The sequence below is a fragment of the Zingiber officinale genome, chromosome 6A (assembly GCF_018446385.1).
Source record: "Zingiber officinale cultivar Zhangliang chromosome 6A, Zo_v1.1, whole genome shotgun sequence".
NCBI lineage: Eukaryota > Viridiplantae > Streptophyta > Magnoliopsida > Zingiberales > Zingiberaceae > Zingiber > Zingiber officinale.
In genome coordinates, this window is record NC_055997.1 from 148,509,060 (window position 1) to 148,526,465 (window position 17,406).

The 17,406-nt window shown below is 35.1% G+C and overlaps 2 protein-coding genes across 2 annotated transcripts; one reads left to right on the top strand and one right to left on the bottom strand.

Moving 5' to 3' along the window:
• The first annotated feature begins 756 nt into the window (after positions 1 to 756).
• LOC121995476 (probable nucleoredoxin 1-2) lies at positions 757 to 6,870 on the top strand. The gene is made up of 7 exons (XM_042549207.1): positions 757 to 952; positions 2,107 to 2,589; positions 2,732 to 3,012; positions 4,710 to 4,920; positions 5,054 to 5,573; positions 6,453 to 6,589; positions 6,859 to 6,870. Exons 1-7 carry the CDS (start codon positions 782 to 784, stop codon positions 6,868 to 6,870), a joined length of 1,815 nt encoding a protein of 604 aa, XP_042405141.1. The 5' UTR covers positions 757 to 781.
• Positions 6,871 to 13,330: 6,460 nt separating this feature from the next.
• On the bottom strand, positions 13,331 to 16,697 carry LOC121995478 (probable nucleoredoxin 1-2). The gene is made up of 5 exons (XM_042549208.1): positions 16,581 to 16,697; positions 14,667 to 15,167; positions 14,197 to 14,508; positions 14,017 to 14,127; positions 13,331 to 13,897 (listed from the first exon to the last, which is right to left on the bottom strand). Exons 1-5 carry the CDS (start codon positions 16,695 to 16,697, stop codon positions 13,331 to 13,333), a joined length of 1,608 nt encoding a protein of 535 aa, XP_042405142.1.
• Positions 16,698 to 17,406: the final 709 nt, after the last annotated feature.

Here is a 17,406-nt window from a genome sequence, read left to right on the forward strand (position 1 = left end):
AATTGAATAAATATATTAAGAATATTTTTATCCAAAAATTTATTTTTAATTCTCATTCCAAAATTTATTAAATGTTCGTAAATTAACATGCTCTACTCAAATCCAATAATCCATATCTTCAAAACCAATATAGGTAAAATAACTCAAAAAAAAACTTGAAATATTATTCAACAGCCGTAAGAACACTAAATTCTAAACATTAATATATGGTTAAATAAATAGTTGTTAACTTGATATATATAATCTCAATTCTTATACAACAGTTATTATTGGGGAATAACGACATATTTATTTTATTTTCTATTTCTAAATTACACAACCCAATCTAAATAAAAATTTAATAAAATAAAATAAAATAAAATATATAACTTCAATATATATAATAGGTCGTGGATTAACAAAGCTCGAGTCACCAAAACCTTTTCCCTCAATCAATGAGATAAGGTACTCGTTTCGTTGATATGGATTACTACTCGATTCAATTTATTTTTTTTATTGTTTGGAAATTGAGTGAGAACTCTATCCAAATAATTTAATGAATAGAAATTAGCGGTGATAAGATTATGGTTTTTATGAAAATTCCATAAAATGAAAGGTAGTATTTATAAAATTGAAAATCCAAATTAAAAAAAAAATCTACAATCTACATTTATATAGAATTAATATTTCATAAAATTAAAATTAATTTTTTATTCTTTGAATACAATTTTTTATTTTATAAAATTTAATCCTGGAGGGAAGGAAAGGATTGAAAGAGGGAAGAGTAAGTATTTTCTATAAGATGGGCGACTTAGGTTTCCCTGGCAACTTCCTCCATGAGAAAACGGAGGAAGTGAGCGATCGAGATAAGAAAATGGCAGACGAGGAAGGGAGAGAGGTGGATGTGGTAGACGTCGTATCGCTTCTCTCCACCGACGGGAGGAACTTCCTCATCCGGAATAATGGCGACAAGGTTTGTCCCTTTTCACTACGCACTCTGATCTGTTGTAGTTTATGAGGATAGGTCGATCACTGTGGAAAGTTGGGATCTTGTTCTTTGCATTTCGATCGCTCTAAGCTAAGCCTTGGTTTTGGGGATTTTGTTCGGTTCAATAGATATGTTTCGATGGGTTGATCTGATTGTTTGTTAACGATTTGACTAAAGATGAACAGAGGAATGGATTTTGGTTGAGGGTAAGTACTCTTTCGGCGTGAAAATTTTGGCCTAAGCTGGCAATGGTATTTGATCTTTGATGAGAGATTTTACAGTAGTTTGTGGGAGTTGTTGGATGAGAAGGGACGATACAATTGGAGGAACACTTTGGTTACATTTCTTCTTATTCTTCTTCCTTTTTTTTACCTTGAATTACTTAGAAGTGGAGGTAGTTGAGCATTCTTTGTTTCACTTAGAATTTCTTTTTTAGCTGAGTTTTATTCTGTTAGTTTCTCCTTTTGTCAAAAATTTTTTAGCTTGAGCCTACTCCTCTGAAGAATAAAGGAAAGCTTAAAATTCCAAATTAATTGGATATGCAGTTGCTTCCCTTGTCCATTTTTTATAAATATAATATGGGTGTCTAGACTTCACCCAACTAATTATAGGTAAACGGCCTTACCCTTGGTTCCTCTCCATTATTGACTGTATTAGTGGATTACATACTATTCATCACAAACTCATTGCAGGGGTTTTTCATCATGCTAGAGATCCTCCTATTTATTTTGCTTATTGTACTTGTGCTAAGTTAAGATTCAAGTTTATGCGAAAGTATGTATACATCCTGAAGCACACTCAACTTATGAAAAAAAAAAATCACAAATTATTCAATCCAAACTTTAATGAGTAATTTATCTACATGGAATGCACAAATCTTTTATTGACAACTTAGTAACAACTCGGGTGGTGACTTATTACTAAAGTTAAATGCATTAGCTTTGAACGCAGTACACACAACTTGAGTGTTCTGTTTCGTGCAAATATCTTCTTTATTGTCGAATCATATCAGAATATCCTTTTGATTCTTTTTCTACTTTATCTGCACTTTATAGCCAATGTCCTCTTGCATGTTAACATGAGTGAGCTTATGAACAGTTTGGAAAATCATGCGACTAATCAGTTATTTACTTGTTTAGGTGGCTATTGGTAGTCTTGAAGGGAAAATGATTGCTTTTTACTTCTCAGTCTCATGCCTTCCACATTGCCAACTCTTCAATCTCAGGCTGATTGAAGTGTATAATGAGCTTTCTTCCCAGGATAATGGCTTTGAAATTATTTTTGTATCTGATGATCGTGATGAGGACTCCTTTAATGATTACTTCTCAAAAATGCCATGGTTTGCAATCCCATTTTCTGACAGTTGGATGAGGAGAAAACTCGAAAAAAAATTCTCGGCCATGGGTGTTCCCACCCTTGTCATCCTTGATGTCAATGGGAAGGTTCTTAATAGAGAAGGTGTAAAAGCTGTAAAAGGATATGGTGCAGAGGGTTATCCATTTACTGTCGAAAAGATTAGCAAATTGAGAGAGGAAGCGGAGAATGCTAAGAAGGTTCAAACTCTTCGAAGTGTCTTAGTCTCATCTTACCGTGACTACTTGATTGCAAACGATAGATCTAAGGTGATGCAAATGTTCCAGTAATTTTTTGAGATGTTTAATGTTTCTGTTGACTAACACACTAAATGCCTCAACATATACTAAATGCTTAATTACTTACATCTATAATTATTGTGTACTGATATATATGCTGATTTTGATGGAGGTTTCTGTTTCAAATCTCGAAGGAAAAATAGTAGCTTTGTACTTCACATACAATGATGATTTTAGCCGTGAGTTCACTGCAGAACTTGCACAAATATATAGGAAGCTCAAGGAAATTGGAGAGAGCTTTGAGGTTGTGCTAGTGTCCTGGGATGACGAGGAATCCTGTTATGATGAAGCCATAGAAAGCATGCCCTGGCTCGCATTTCCTTTCAATGACAAAAGCTGTGATAAGCTTTTTTGCTATTTTGATCTCAATGAATTTGTGTGGCCTAATATCATCTTTGTTGGTGCAACCTTAGGTCAAAGTTGACTTGGTTGACCAGACTCGAGTTGACTTGACTCGAGTTATGTTTTGATGTTTGACGATGTTTGACGAGAAGAGAGTTGTATTCTTGATGTTTGACAAGAATAGGTGTTTGGGAGATTGTAGGTGCAACCTTAGGTCAAGGTTGACCTGGTTGACCTGATTCGGGAAAAGTCCAAGCAAGGAGCTTGGCACGCGAAAAGTCCAAGTATGGAGACTTGGCACTGGAAAAGTCCAAGTACGGAGACTTGGCACGGGGAAAAGACCAAGCAGGTAGCTTGGCACGCGGAAAGTCCAAGTATGGAGACTTGGCACGGGGAAAGTCCAAACAGGGAGTTTGGCACGGGGAAAAGTCCTGGTGAGTGAAGCCAGGCAGTCGGAGAAGTCCTGGTGAGTGAAGCCAGGCAGTCGGGAAATCCTGGTGAGTGAAACCAGGTGAAAATCCTAGTGAGTGAAGCTAGGTGAAAGTGGAAGTCCTGGTGAGTGAAGCCAGGCAGTGGGAAAGTCCTAACTGGGATGTTAGGCAGTGTGGAAATCCTGGTGAGTGAAGCCAGGTGAAAGTCCGGGTGAGTGAAGCCAGGCAAGGGAAAATCCAGATGGATCAGGGATGATCGGACATCTGGTGTTGAGGAAAGTCCAAGTAGGTCAAAGGGATTGACCGGACACTTGGCGGGGAATTCTAGCAGATCAAGGGAGTGACCAGATGCTAGGAATGAAGTACCAACAGGTCGGGGTTGACCGAATGTTGGTTTGGAAGGCTTGGGACTTGGTTTGGGCAAAAACCAAGTCACTAGTTATCTGATCGGTCTGGTGACCGATCAGTAACCGATCAGTGTGCTCGATCGGTATCGTCGATGCGGACCGATCGGGTGATCGATGGCCGCGAGAAGGCGCTGATCGGTGCGTGGACCGATCAGAGCTTCTGATCGGTCGTGGCGACCGATCGTGAGACGATGTCGCGGAAGGAAGAGCTTCAAAGCCAAGAGTTGGGATCGGTCGTGGACCGATCAGGTCTTTGATCGGTCCACCGGTCGATACGCAGAATGTTTACGATCGATGCGGGACCGATCAGATTCTAGCGTTACACGCAAGCGGCTAGTTTCTTCATTTCTTCTTGGCGGTATAAAGGAGGCGAGGGCATCTTCCGTGCTCTGTTCTTCTTCCTTCTTGCTGTTCTATTGCTGCGGTGCTTGAGCTTTGTTGAGCTCTTCTTCGCAAGCTTCGCGTGAGCTTCTTCCTTCGGCTGGGACTCTGACTGAGCTGCTGCTGTGGTTGGCGTCTGAGAAGCTGTTGCTTCTTCAACAGTCGACAAGAAGGCAAGGGTTGTTTACATTTGCTGTGTATTTACTTCTTGCTTCTCTTGTATTTGTACTCCTTATCTTGCTGTTGCAAGAAGTAGTTGTGGCGAGGTTTCTCCACCCATAAGGAGCTCATATTTAGCCGGTTCTCCGGGGACTCATCCACCGACGGATTGGTAGGCTTCGTCCACCTTACGGGCACGCCGAGGAGTAGGAGTTCATCTCCGAACCTCGTTACATCGGTTTGTTTTTCTTCTCCTCAGTTTCTTCCTTGTATTTCCGCTGCGACTAACCCTAACTGTAGGAAGAATGCGAGAATTTGATGCGGCTATTCACACCCCCCTCTCTAGCCGAGTACGAACGATCCCAACAATCTTGATTGGATCGGATGGGAAAACTATGAATATTGATTTAATTGAACTTATTGGGGAGTATGGATTTGAGGCATGGGAAGCATTCCCGTTTTCTCAGGAGAAGTTGCATGAGTTGTCAAAGAAAGCACAGGCCAAACTTGAGTCACAGACACTCGAGTCACTTCTTGTTTCGGGGGATCTGGACTATGTCATTGGAAAAAAGGGATTGAAGGTAATGAATTTTTTGCTTAACATGTAAACAGCTTCCGCATTTTCCTAACTGAACTTTTCTTATTTTTTTTTGGAGTACATTTCTTTCCTTATAATCTGGTAACCGAGCGTGCGTGGTAATATCCTTCCTTTAGGTTCCAATAAAAGAGCTAGTTGGAAAGACCATCCTCCTGTACTTCTCAGCACGTTGGCATCCTCGCTGCCGTGATTACCTCCCTAAACTGATCGAAGAGTATCACGAGATCAAGAATGTGGATACTGATTTTGAGATTATCTTCATCTCCAGCGATCATGATCAGGATTCATTTGAGAAATTCTTCTTACGCATGCCATGGTTGGCACTACCTTTTGGTGATGAGAGAAAGAAATATTTGAACCGTATATTCAAATTCCATCCCCGCGGACAATCTTTTGTAGGTCTTACCATGGTTGTTACAGGTCCTACAGGACGAACAGTTACCAAAGAAGCCAGGGAGTTGTTGATGATACATGGAACTGATGCTTATCCATTCACTGAGGAGAAGATCAAAGAGTTGGAGCATCCAACTGAAGAAATGGCAAAGGGGTGGCCTGAGAAGATAAAGCTTGACCTCCATGATGAGCATGAGCTTGTCCTTACCCGTTGCTTCACTTATGACTGTAAGGGTGCGTTTGGTTCGGGATTATTCTTGATAACCTTGGTTATCCATCCAAGGTTATCAACAAAAATCTTGTTTGGTTTAGGTATTCGATGATTCCCAATTAATGTTCCATGCCCGACACGTCAGCAAAAGGGTCATGCAGCCCGGAATCGGAAAACCTCAGAAAACTAAGGTTTTATGTTGATTCCGGGGTTAACGAATTTTTTTTATCAAAAATACCCTCCGATAAGAAAAAATATCAAAAAAAGAGAAAAAATGTAAAAAAAATTTTAAAAAAAAAATGTTTAAATTTTTTTTTTTAAAAATAAATAATTAAAAAAATAAAAAATAAAAATTTTAAAAATAAAAAATAAAAATTTTAAAAATGTTAAAAAAATTTTAAAAAAAATTTAAAATTTTTTAAAAATTTAAAAAAATTAAAAAAATATAAAAATTTTAAAATTAAAAATAAAATAAATAAATAAAAATTAAAATTTAAAAAATGTAAAAAAATAAAAAAATATAAATATAAATAATATAAAAATATAAAAATATTAAAAAATAAAAAAAACACATAAAAAATAAAAAAATATATCGGAAAAAGAAAAGTAAAAAAATATTAAAAAATAAATAAATAATAATAATAATAATAAATAATAATAATAATAATATTATTATTATTATTGTTATGTATAGTTGGTTTTATAACTGAGGGTAATACGGTAAAATATTAAACTAGGGTATTCATTAAAACCTTCAAATAAACAAGGTTTTGTTGCATTATCTAAGTTGAACCAAACAACATTTGGTTATGTTTTATTCCCTATAACCTTGGTTATGTGATTACCTGATAATCACATAACCAAGATTATACCTGATGACTTGAACCAAACGCACCCTAATGGTTGTAGAGAGATGGGACATAGTTGGACTTACCGTTGCGTAGAGTGTGATTTCGACCTGCACCCAAAATGTGCACTGAACAGAAAGAAGGAAAATGGCGAAGCACATGGGGAAATGACTGAGGAAGAATATGTGTGTGATGGTGAGGTATGCCTGCTCAAAAGAAGAGAGTAATCTTATTTGACTTGTTCATATAAAATAAGTTGCCAGCTTTGAGCTCATTAAGCCTTTGATAGTAGACTATATCCTCAAAGTCTATTTCACTGTATCATTTATTAGAAAATATTTTATAATAATTATATAATAATCTTTTCTATTTTTTATTTCTATTTATTTTAATTCCAAATTTTATAAAAAGAGGATTATGCACTTAAATTGGCGTGTATAGATTGAATAATGTTGATCAAATAAATCAGGGTACACTGTAGCCATATATTCAAACTCTAATGATAATTCTAAACCCTAATGCCTAAACCTAGTTTCCTTCTGTTTTTTTTCTTCCATTGTTAATCGACACCACTTCAATCATAGGTATACAGAAGTCATATTTCATCCAACAAAGTCAATAACAAGGTATATTTCAAAGGATTATAACCAATATAACAGATTATAACCAACAAGGTAGCAACATTGTCAACTTTCTCATGCTTTATTAATGATGAACTCAAATCATACTGTCAATAATAAAAATACTTATTCCATGATTAATGAATGATGAGCTCAAATCATAATCTTAGCAATAAAAATATATATTTACGTGGGTGATTCGTTCGCCCCTAGTATTCCTATCAATTTATCTCTGGGTCAAAATGAAAGAAGTAAATCACGGATGACTATTAATCATTGGTGCAATGACCAAGTTATGAGGGAAGACATGCTCAGACCGTTGAGTTTTAACCCTATGACCTAATGTGGCAACATCTCATGCTAGGATGCTGGATTTATGAGCTGCTCATCACAAATGTTTCCCGATTTACCTTAACATTCGATAGAAAATTTTCATAGGACTAGACTGATCATCTTATCGAAAATTTTCATAGGACTACATCGATCATCTCAAGTTGAACGTTATCTAACTTAATTATTTTTTCTTATTCTACCATTTTCACTAAAAACAATTCTTATCCATATTAATATTATTAATTTATCAACTGATATACAACTCATCATTGTAGCACGAGCATTATTTCTTTTCGTCTCCTCGAAACAGTACGATGATTAAAATATAGGATATTATTATATGAAATCTTGGGGTCAAAATTCAATACGTCTGAGTATGTCTTCCCCCATGTTTTAACTATTTGTACTAATGACTAGTAGTCATCCGTAATTTATCTCTTCCGTATTGACCTAGGAACAGATTGACAGGGACACTAGGGACGAATAAATCATCTTTTATCATACTAGCATTACTTTTTCAATCTCATTCACCTTTGTATTTTTTGGATAAGTGTGTTTTAATTGTTATTTATCTCATTAATTGGTTATAATCTCCACTGCTCTCTAATAAAGCCCCTTTTGAAATTCTAGACAACCTCCAACTCTCCCTTGATCATTTAAAGGTTTTTAGTTATTTTTGTTATGCAATTATTGTACACCCAATTCATAAATTTGAATCTTTTACCAAATGATGCATCTTTGTTGGATATTCGACTAGACAAAAAGAATACAAGTTATATGATATGAAAACTGAGAAAATTGTCAGTTGTGATATAAAATTCCATGAAACCACCTTCCCCTTTTTGTCCACTCCAACGCCATCAAATTTTGATTTTGTAGTACCCAATTTCTATCTTTGTCACAATTTCCTTCTAACACTTTTCTCACCAGCTTGAACAAACAAAACAACTAATACACATGAATCCATCTCTCCCACACATAAGCAAATCGCACCTATTTTTCCCACTAACATCACCCAGCCTCCCACATCCATACAAGAAGCTAAAATTATACTACAACTTTCAAATATGTCCAACACTCCTTTTGAACTTACCACTACCACCATTCCACCTCTAAGATAATCAACACAACTTAAGTGACCTCCGGTGTGGCATAGAGGTTTCCTAATATTATTTTAAGCTAATCAATGTACCTCAACACCAAGTTCTATAACAGAAACTCGATATCCATTTTCTAGTTTTTTTCCTATTCCAAGAATTGAATATACCTCGCTGGCCTATTTGATCCGATCCACCCAGCTTGACCACATCAACGTCTATCTATCGATCGACCGACTGAACCCCAGGTTCCGTCGACCGATCCTTCGGTCAAACTTGATCAGCTAGTTTGGAAGTCTACTCTTCTTGCTTGGAAGTTTGGTTGACCGATCCCCAGTTCAATCGACCGGTCAAGACTGAAACTCCAACCTACAAAATCTTAGTTTCCCTGCAAAATAGAGGTAGACAAATAGCAAGTAAAGCAATATATAACTTATGACAGTTTTCAAACTGTCCGGTTCTGATTTCAGATTTCCTCCGGAAACTCTAGGTCGAACTGACATCTACTGTTCCCTCAACGAGGAACGCGTCCTCACCTACTCCTCTTAGGAGAAGTTGCCTGTTTCCAGACTGGTCCTCCAGACCGATTGGACTTTCCACCTAGGATTACCACCCCTTATGATCTAGGGTTACCTCCCCTTAGGGTTTTCCATAACCCAAGGTTACCATCCCCTACGACTTAGAGTTACCTCCCCCTAAGGTTTTCCATAACCTAGGGTTACCACCCCATAGGACCTAGGGTTACCACCCCCTAAGGTTTTCTACCTGTCTAACCGCAACAAGGACTTTCCATCATCTAGGGTTATCGCTCCCTAGGACTTAGAGTTACCATCTCCTAGGGTTTTCTATCTGCCTAGAATCTACTAGAACTTTTGCCTAAGACAACTTAAGACTTTCTTGCAAGCTCAACCAACTTTGTTAGATCACAAGATAACTTAACTTTAAACCCTTTGACATAATCAAAACCTAGGTTCGATCGTCTGATGCTTCCCGCACCAACAATTAGGGCTGTAAACAAGTCGGCCGAGCCGAACTTTGAGGTGTTCAAGCTTGTTTGATAAGATAACTGAGCCGAGCTAAGCTTAAAATGAACTAAATTCTTTTGAAATGAGTGTTCAAGTTTGGCTTGGTTTATTTTTTATGAGCTTGAGCTTGTTTGAAGCTTAGCTTAGCTTGGTTCATTTAAATATTATCAAGTTCTCAATTCAAGCTTGGCTTGAGCTTGGTTCGAGCTTGGCTTGAGCTTGGTTTAAGCTTGATTCATTTAGATGTTATCAAGCTCTCAATTCAAGATTGTTTGATTATTTTGAAATTTTTAATTGTTTGATTGGTTATTAAAATTGATATTTTATTTTATTTTATTGTTTATTTAGCATATTGAAAATAGTTTTATTAATAAATATGATTCGTGAACATTGTTCACGAATGTTGTTCATGAACATTGTTCACGAATATTATTCACGAACGTTGTTCGCGAATATTAACGAACTGAACACATATGTATTCAAGCTTGTTTGTTTAGCTTAATGAGTTGTTCAAGCTTGTTTGTTTAATTATTCTTATGTATATTGAACGAACATAAACAAGATCTTACCAAGAAGAACACCAAACTTGTTTAGGAACGCTTGATTCATTTATAGCCCTACCAGCAATCTTCTTCTTTTTTATTAAGAAAACACGATTCAAAGTTAAGTAAAACATAACAATAAATAATTATGATTTGAACATTTTAAAGTTAAGATTTTGAAATTAAGATTAACATTTTGATATTAATTTTTTGAAATTAATAAAAAAATAATTATAATTTAATTATGATTTGAACATTTTAAAATTAAGATTAACATTTTGAAATTAATTTTTTGAAATTAATTAAGTTAATTTAATTGAATTAATTAATTTGGAACTACTTCAAACCTAGGTCCATTTCACGTTTTTCTAGATTTTTAATCAGAGAACCTTAGTAGTTTTGTGAGATGATTCATTTAATCTTCAATTTAAATTATCATCTAAGAATTGATTTCCATTTGAGTTAGACTTAGGTTTTACAATTAGTCAATTAAATATCTATTTCAATGATTAACTTCTAGGCTGTGGCGAGACACTAGACCTTTTTGGGTATGAGATCATCCACCACTTCTAGACAAAGTCTTTCAAAGAAATTGAATATTTAATTTTCTTTTTAAAATCCCTAGGTCTAACTAGTCAAGTATGAATCAAGCCTAGGTCCTTATCTATCCTAATCTAGATTAAGCAATTATTAATCATAAACGACATTTATCAATTAATTACTTATATACATAGATCAAACAAATCAAGCGTTTATTAGTTAAGTTAACATGTTACAATTTTAAGTTAACTTTTATGTTGAGTTTTAAGTTTACCAATTAATTTATTGAATAGTTTCATAATTAAAAGGCACTTGATTATAGCTCACTTGATTATAGCTTGGTTTGTAGAGTTTAAGTTTTACCTTCGACTTGTAATCTAAGTCTAGATTTTGTGATTTGGTTAAATTATTAACAATCTTTTCTAATTTATCAATTTTACCTTTTAAAATATTATTTTGTATTTCTAATTTTATAAGAGTTAATTTCTTATTTTTATTAAACAATTTTGAGTTATTCTTATTTGAATCCACTTTATTCATTGCATTATTAGCATGCATGTCTAATTTTGAAGAGAAATCTATACTAGAGCAAGCAAGATTAGTTATGGTACATACATGTGTTGTAAAAATTAAATTTTCATATAATGTAAATTTATTTATCTTAATTTCTCCCCCTGGATTCTTGGGTATTCTTTCTGAAGATTGACTTTTGTAGTGACCAATTCGTTTGCACTTAGAGTATTTAATGTGTTTCTTCCCTCTCCGGATCGATTTCTCCTTTTCCTTTGGTTGTGCCGGCCGAATCTTACGAGTAGGGCACTGGTTTCTATAGTGTCCTCTCTCCCTACATTTAAAATAGGTTATGTAAAATTTATAATTTGAATTTACAATTTTACCTTTTAGATGATAGGATTCTCCCCCTTGACTGTTGTCATCTCAAATTCGAACTCTGATTCAATTATCTCTTCTTTGGCCATCAGTGCTATGAAATTGGTCTGATCTGATTCTTCTAAGTCTGGTTCGGAGGTTGACTCTGGAGATTCATACCCAGATTCGAATTCAGGTTCGACTTGATCTTTTGGCTCTGAAGGAATTTCATGAAGCTTGAGCAATTTCTCCCAAAGCTCCTTAACATTGTTGAACTTTTCAACTCGATCAAGCTCTGAATTTGTTAGTCCGCATAGGAGAGTATATGTCGCTTTTGCATTTGCCTCGAATTTTCGTCTTGTTTGTGCATCCCACTTGTCATAGGCGATGGGTACACCTTCTTCAGTGGGGAGTATAAATCCAATCTGGGCTATGGTCCTTATCTCCACTTCGGTCTTTAGTTGGTGTTTCATCTGGTCTTTCCAGTATCCAAAATTCTCGCTGGACAAGAGTGGTAGGCGTGCGGTGTTGTTCCCATCTTGATAGGCCATTAAAAAGAATCTCGCACACAAAAAAAGAAAAAGAAACAAATGTCCCAAGACTTGATCTTGGATTAGTAGTGCGGGAGAAAAATAAAAATTATAATTTACTAATTTTGAGAAAAAAAATAAAATATTAAAAAAATATTATTTTAAATTTTTGAAAATGCAATATTTCGTCAATACCGACCAATGGTGAAAAGATGGAAATGAAATTTTCAAAAACAATTTTGGTAGGAAAAAACAAAAAGCGTAAGATTTTATTTTGAACACAAACGATATCTAATTTTTTTTTTTTTTCAAAAAGGAACCCCCTGCTCGATTGAGGGCTTCACCAATTCAGAGCGGCCTTGTTATGATACCAATTGTTGGATCGAAAGCGCTAGAGGGGGTGAATAACGCTCGTGACTTTCACGTTCGTTTAAAACTATTGAGTAAAATACGCAGTGGAAATAAATAAAACAATTGCAAACACACGAACACCAAGGGTTTTACTTGATTCAGAGTCTGAGGCGACTCCTATTCTAAAGCTCGTAATTGTTGATCGCTTTCGGTGAACAATCACTATAAGCTTCGGAAAAAGTACAATTGAAAGTACAATGTTAAAGCAATAAAAGTTATACTGACAACCAAAAATAGTAAACTTGAAGCTTCGAGTTGTCGAAGTCTTGTCACAGCTTTGTCGAATCGTCCTTTGAGCAGCACGGAGAAGAATGATTACGATTTCTTGTTGTTCTTTGGCTGCTGCTCGAACTGGCCTTAAATAGGCTGTTGAGGGCGCCTCCAATAGCTTGGAGGGTGCCCTCAACCCCGCTGGATCCGCAGCGACGATAAATCACTCACAATGTAAAAGAATTTTATTAATTTTTTTTTCAAAAATCATTCTTTTTGGTAAACAAATAGAGAAAAAAACTATCAAAGAATTTTATTTTTTTAAATTAAATTCAATTCCCAGAACTGTGGATTTACATGTATGTATATTTATAGTCTAGGATATAAATAAACTTAAATAAATGTATATATACTCACAATGTCAAAAGCACTTTAACGAAATTCTCATGAGTACACGTGAATTGTGTTCCCGAATTATTCGATAAATTACTCAGGTGAAGAGGTCATCTACCTCCAAGCCACGGATTATTCGAATGAAGTTCAAATACTTAAATTATATATATATATATATATATATATATATAAAACACCAATCAATTGTTTAGATAATCATTTGAAATAATGTAAAAATTATCCTCATTTCAAGTGGCCATAACAAATTTTAGTAGAATTACAAAAAGCTACGAGAACAAGAAAAAAATAAAATTTTGAATGGGACAGATATAATAATGCATTATTCGCACATATCCTTCCTTCCTTTGTCACTTCACCATAGTGCACATTTTGGGTGCAGGTCGAAATCACATTTTATGCAACAGTAGGACCAACTATCTCCGCTCTCCTCACAAACACCACAGCGATAATCCGAGCAACAACGGATAAGGAGAAGCTCATGCTTATGGATGTGATACGCTATCTTCTTAGGCCACCTCTCTGGCATGTCCTTATTTTGATGCTCCAACTCTTTGAGTTTCTCCTCGGTGAATGGGTAAGCATCAGCTCCATGTGTCATCAACAATTTCTCGACATCTTTGTTAATTGTTCCACCTGTAGGACCTATTGCAACCAGGGAAGGTATGCCGTGGATTTTGAATCTACGGTTCAAAAATTCAACCCTCTCATCATATAAAGGTAGTGCCAACCATGGTATGAGTGAGAAGCATTCATCAAATAAACTCTCATCATCTTCGCTGGGAACGTAGATAACCTCAAAATCAGCATCGACATTCTTGATCTTGTGATACTCTTTGATCACTTTAGTGAGGAAAGCACGCCCCCAACGAGCTGAGAATTGCAGGAGGATGGTCTTTCCAACAAGCTCTTTTACTGGAACCTAATGGAAGAATATTATCGCACAGGCTTTAACTACCCCATTATAAGGAAAAATGTACTCCAACAAAAAATATGGAAGATGCGGAAGCTGTTTAAATGTTAAGCAAAAAAATTGAATACCTTCAATCCATTTTTTCCAATGACATAATCAAGATCATCCGAAACAAGAAGTGACTCGAGTGTCTGTGACTCAAGTCTGGCCTTTACTTTTTCTGACAACTCGTACAACTTCTACTGAGAAAACGGGAATGCTTCCCATGCCTCAAATTCATACTCTTTAATAAGTTCAATTAAATCTACATTCATAGTTTTCCCATCAGATCCAATCAAGATGACAGTAGAGCACTTATATTCCTGGAGACCAAAATAGCCAAAAAGCTTATCGCAGCTTTTGTCATTGAAAGGAAATGCAAGCCAGGGCATGTTTTCTATGGCTTCATCGTAATAGGATTCGTCGTCTTCCAAGGACACTAGCACAACCTCAAAGCCCTCTCCAATTTCCTTGAGCTTCTTATAGATTTGTGCAAGTATTGGAGAGAACTCACTGCAACAATCCCTATTGCATGAGAAGTACAAAGCCACTATTTTTCCTTCGAGACTTGAAACACAAACCTGTATCAAAATCAGCATATATCAGTAAAAAAAAATTAACTAATGCACAATAATTATAGACATAAGTGATTAAGCATTTAGTATATGTTGAGGCATTTAGTGTATCAGTTAACAGAAACTTTAAACATCTCAAACAACTACTAGTACATTTGAGTCACCTTAGATCTATCATTTGTGATCAAGTAGTCACGGGAAGATGAAACTAAGATACTTCGAAGAGTTTGATCCTTCTTAGCATTCTCCACTTCCTCTCTCAATTTACTGATCTTTTCGACAGTAAATGGATAGGCCTCTGTACCATATCCTCTTATAGCTTGAACACCTTCTCTATTAAGAACCTTCCCATCGGTATCAAGGATGACAAGGGTGGGACGTCTGCTGACCTGGAAAAGCTCATGAAGTTTTTTCTTTATCTTATCATCAGAAAATGGGACTGTAAACCATGGGATTTTGGAGAAGTACTCAATAAAGGACTTTTCACAACTATTACAAGATTCACAACAATCATATGGTAGAAAAATAATTTCAAAGATATTATCCCGGGAGGTGAGCTCATTATACACTTCAATCAGCCTCAGAGTGAAGCGTTTGCACCGTGGAGTCCATGAGCTTGAGAAGTAAAGAGCAATCATTTTCCCTTCAAGACTACCAATAGCCACCTAGACAAGTAAATAACTGATTAGTCGATTGCATGATTTTGTTCATAAGCTCACTCGTGTTAAATGCAAGAGAACATAGGCTATGAAGTGCAGATAAAGTAGAAAGATCATTGAAAGGATATTCTGATATGGAATGAAGAAGATATTTGCACAAAACAGAACACTCAAGCTGTGTTCCCTAAGTTCAAAGTTAAATTCACTTAATTTTGGTAATAAACTACCCCCAAGTTGTTACTAAGTCGTCAATAAAAGATTTGTGCATTCCATGTAGATAAATTATGAACAGTGCAACGAAGAATGCTCAACAACCTCCACTTTTAAATTAATGCAGATAAATTTAGAGAGAGAGAGAGAGAGAAGAAGAAGAAGAAGAAGAAGAAAAGAAATGTAAGCATTAGACCATCTCCAACCACAAACTCTATTTTGGTGCACTTTCAACACTAATTTGGTGTCATTTGAGCACCAAAATTTTTTCCAACTCCAACCATGAGACACCATTTCCTACACTAAAAAGAATATTCTTTAGAATATTTTATTTTTCCATCTTATAATTTATTATTCAACATACATTTTAATTTGTTAAATATTTTTATTACGATAATAATTACTATTAATTTTTATGATATTATGTTTTTAGTTACAAGAAAATTAAAATTAGTATTTTTATAATTTTGTTAGAAATAATTTAATAAGCATATTAATATTTAATATTTAAAGATAATACACCATCATAAACAATTTAGATAATATATAAAATTTATATAATAAATTCAATTAAATTAAATCATATTAATTTATAATATTTAAAAATATTTTAAATATAACTTGCCTATTATGATATATTATATTAAAAAAATCTCTACTTGCACCAAAATGGTGCAAGTGAACAGTGCAGCACCAAGATGGTGCTGCACTGTTCACTTGCACCATTTTGGTGCAATTTTTGGGGCCACCATTGGAGAGGATATGGTGCCCTTTTTACACCAAAATGGTGTAAAAGGGCACCGATTGGAGATGCTCTAAGTGTTCCACCCTTTTCATCCAACGCCCACAAACCACTGTAAAATCTTTCATCAAAGATAAATAGGATTGCCAACACAGGTCAAAATTTCCCGGCCGAAAGAGTACTTAGCCTCAATCAAAGTCCAGTCCTTAGTTCATCTTAGTCAAATCGCGAACAACCACGCATATCAACCCATCGAACATATTCTCGAACCAAACAAAATCCCCAAAACCAAGATTTAGCTTAGAGTGATCGACATGCAAAGAACAAGATCCCAACTTTCTATAGTGATCAACCTGTATCTTACTCTAGGATCGCCAAAACATGAGATGAATAATCATTATCATTTCAAAGAGACAGATTCCTCATAAACTACAATAGAACAGAGTGCGTAGTGAAAGGGAACAAACCTTATCGCCATTATTCCGGATAAGGAAGTTCCTCTCGTCGGTGGAGAGAAGCGATACGATGTCTCCTACCTCCTCGGCTGCCATTTTGTTATCTCGATCACCTAAGTTCGCAGTCATTCGCTTTCTCACGGATGAATCGTTGGGAAGAGCTAAGACGCCCGGACCAGAGGATCCCGCCGACCTTGTTACGCAAGCAAGATGGAACGGCAATACCAAAGTGCATTAAAGTCCTTCCTCTTTTTATATTATAGAAACTTTCCATTTTACACTTCCATTAAATTTTATAAACGCAAAATTTATAATTTAAAGGGAAAAATTAAAATTTATTTTATGAAATATGAATTCTATATAAATATAAATTATAGATTTGTTTAACTTGGATTTAAATTTTGTATATATTAACTTTCATTTTATGAGATGTTCATAAAGCCCATAATCTTATTTTTGTGAATTTTTTCGCATGTTTTTTTTTTTTGCTCTAAACAATCGTATCACAGCAACGGTGTAAATCATGTTTAGCACAAAGTTTTTCACTCTATGCAATCCGGCCATATGTATATTTTCTTCTATGAATTTTTATATGTCATTTTTTATTTTAAAATTAACACTATCCAATTTTTGTTATACAATCTTAATTACTCTTTAAGTTTACTATAGGAGATTTAAGTATAAAATTACAAATGAAATCCTGAAAGACTTGTTTTATTGCCAAGCGAGAAATAGGATGAAATCCTGAAAGATTTGTTATATTGTTTTTGTTTGATTAGACTTGTTCGTAGTCATTATATATTATTGGGAGGAAGTAAATCATGAATCGAAGTTAGTC

Bases quoted from the DNA above. Each gene is read 5' to 3' on its own strand.
- LOC121995476 (XM_042549207.1), top strand. From the start codon at position 782: ATGGGCGACTTAGGTTTCCCTGGCAACTTCCTCCATGAGAAAACGGAG. The intron at 4,921-5,053 runs GTAATGAATTTT...TCCTTCCTTTAG, and splicing joins TTGGAAAAAAGGGATTGAAG to GTTCCAATAAAAGAGCTAGT. The intron at 5,574-6,452 runs GTTCGGGATTAT...ATGGTTGTAGAG, and splicing joins TGACTGTAAGGGTGCGTTTG to AGATGGGACATAGTTGGACT.
- LOC121995478 (XM_042549208.1), bottom strand. From the start codon at position 16,697: ATGACTGCGAACTTAGGTGATCGAGATAACAAAATGGCAGCCGAGGAG. The intron at 14,509-14,666 runs GTGACTCAAATG...ATTTTGATACAG, and splicing joins TCACAAATGATAGATCTAAG to GTTTGTGTTTCAAGTCTCGA. The intron at 13,898-14,016 runs GTATTCAATTTT...TTCTTCCATTAG, and splicing joins TTGGAAAAAATGGATTGAAG to GTTCCAGTAAAAGAGCTTGT.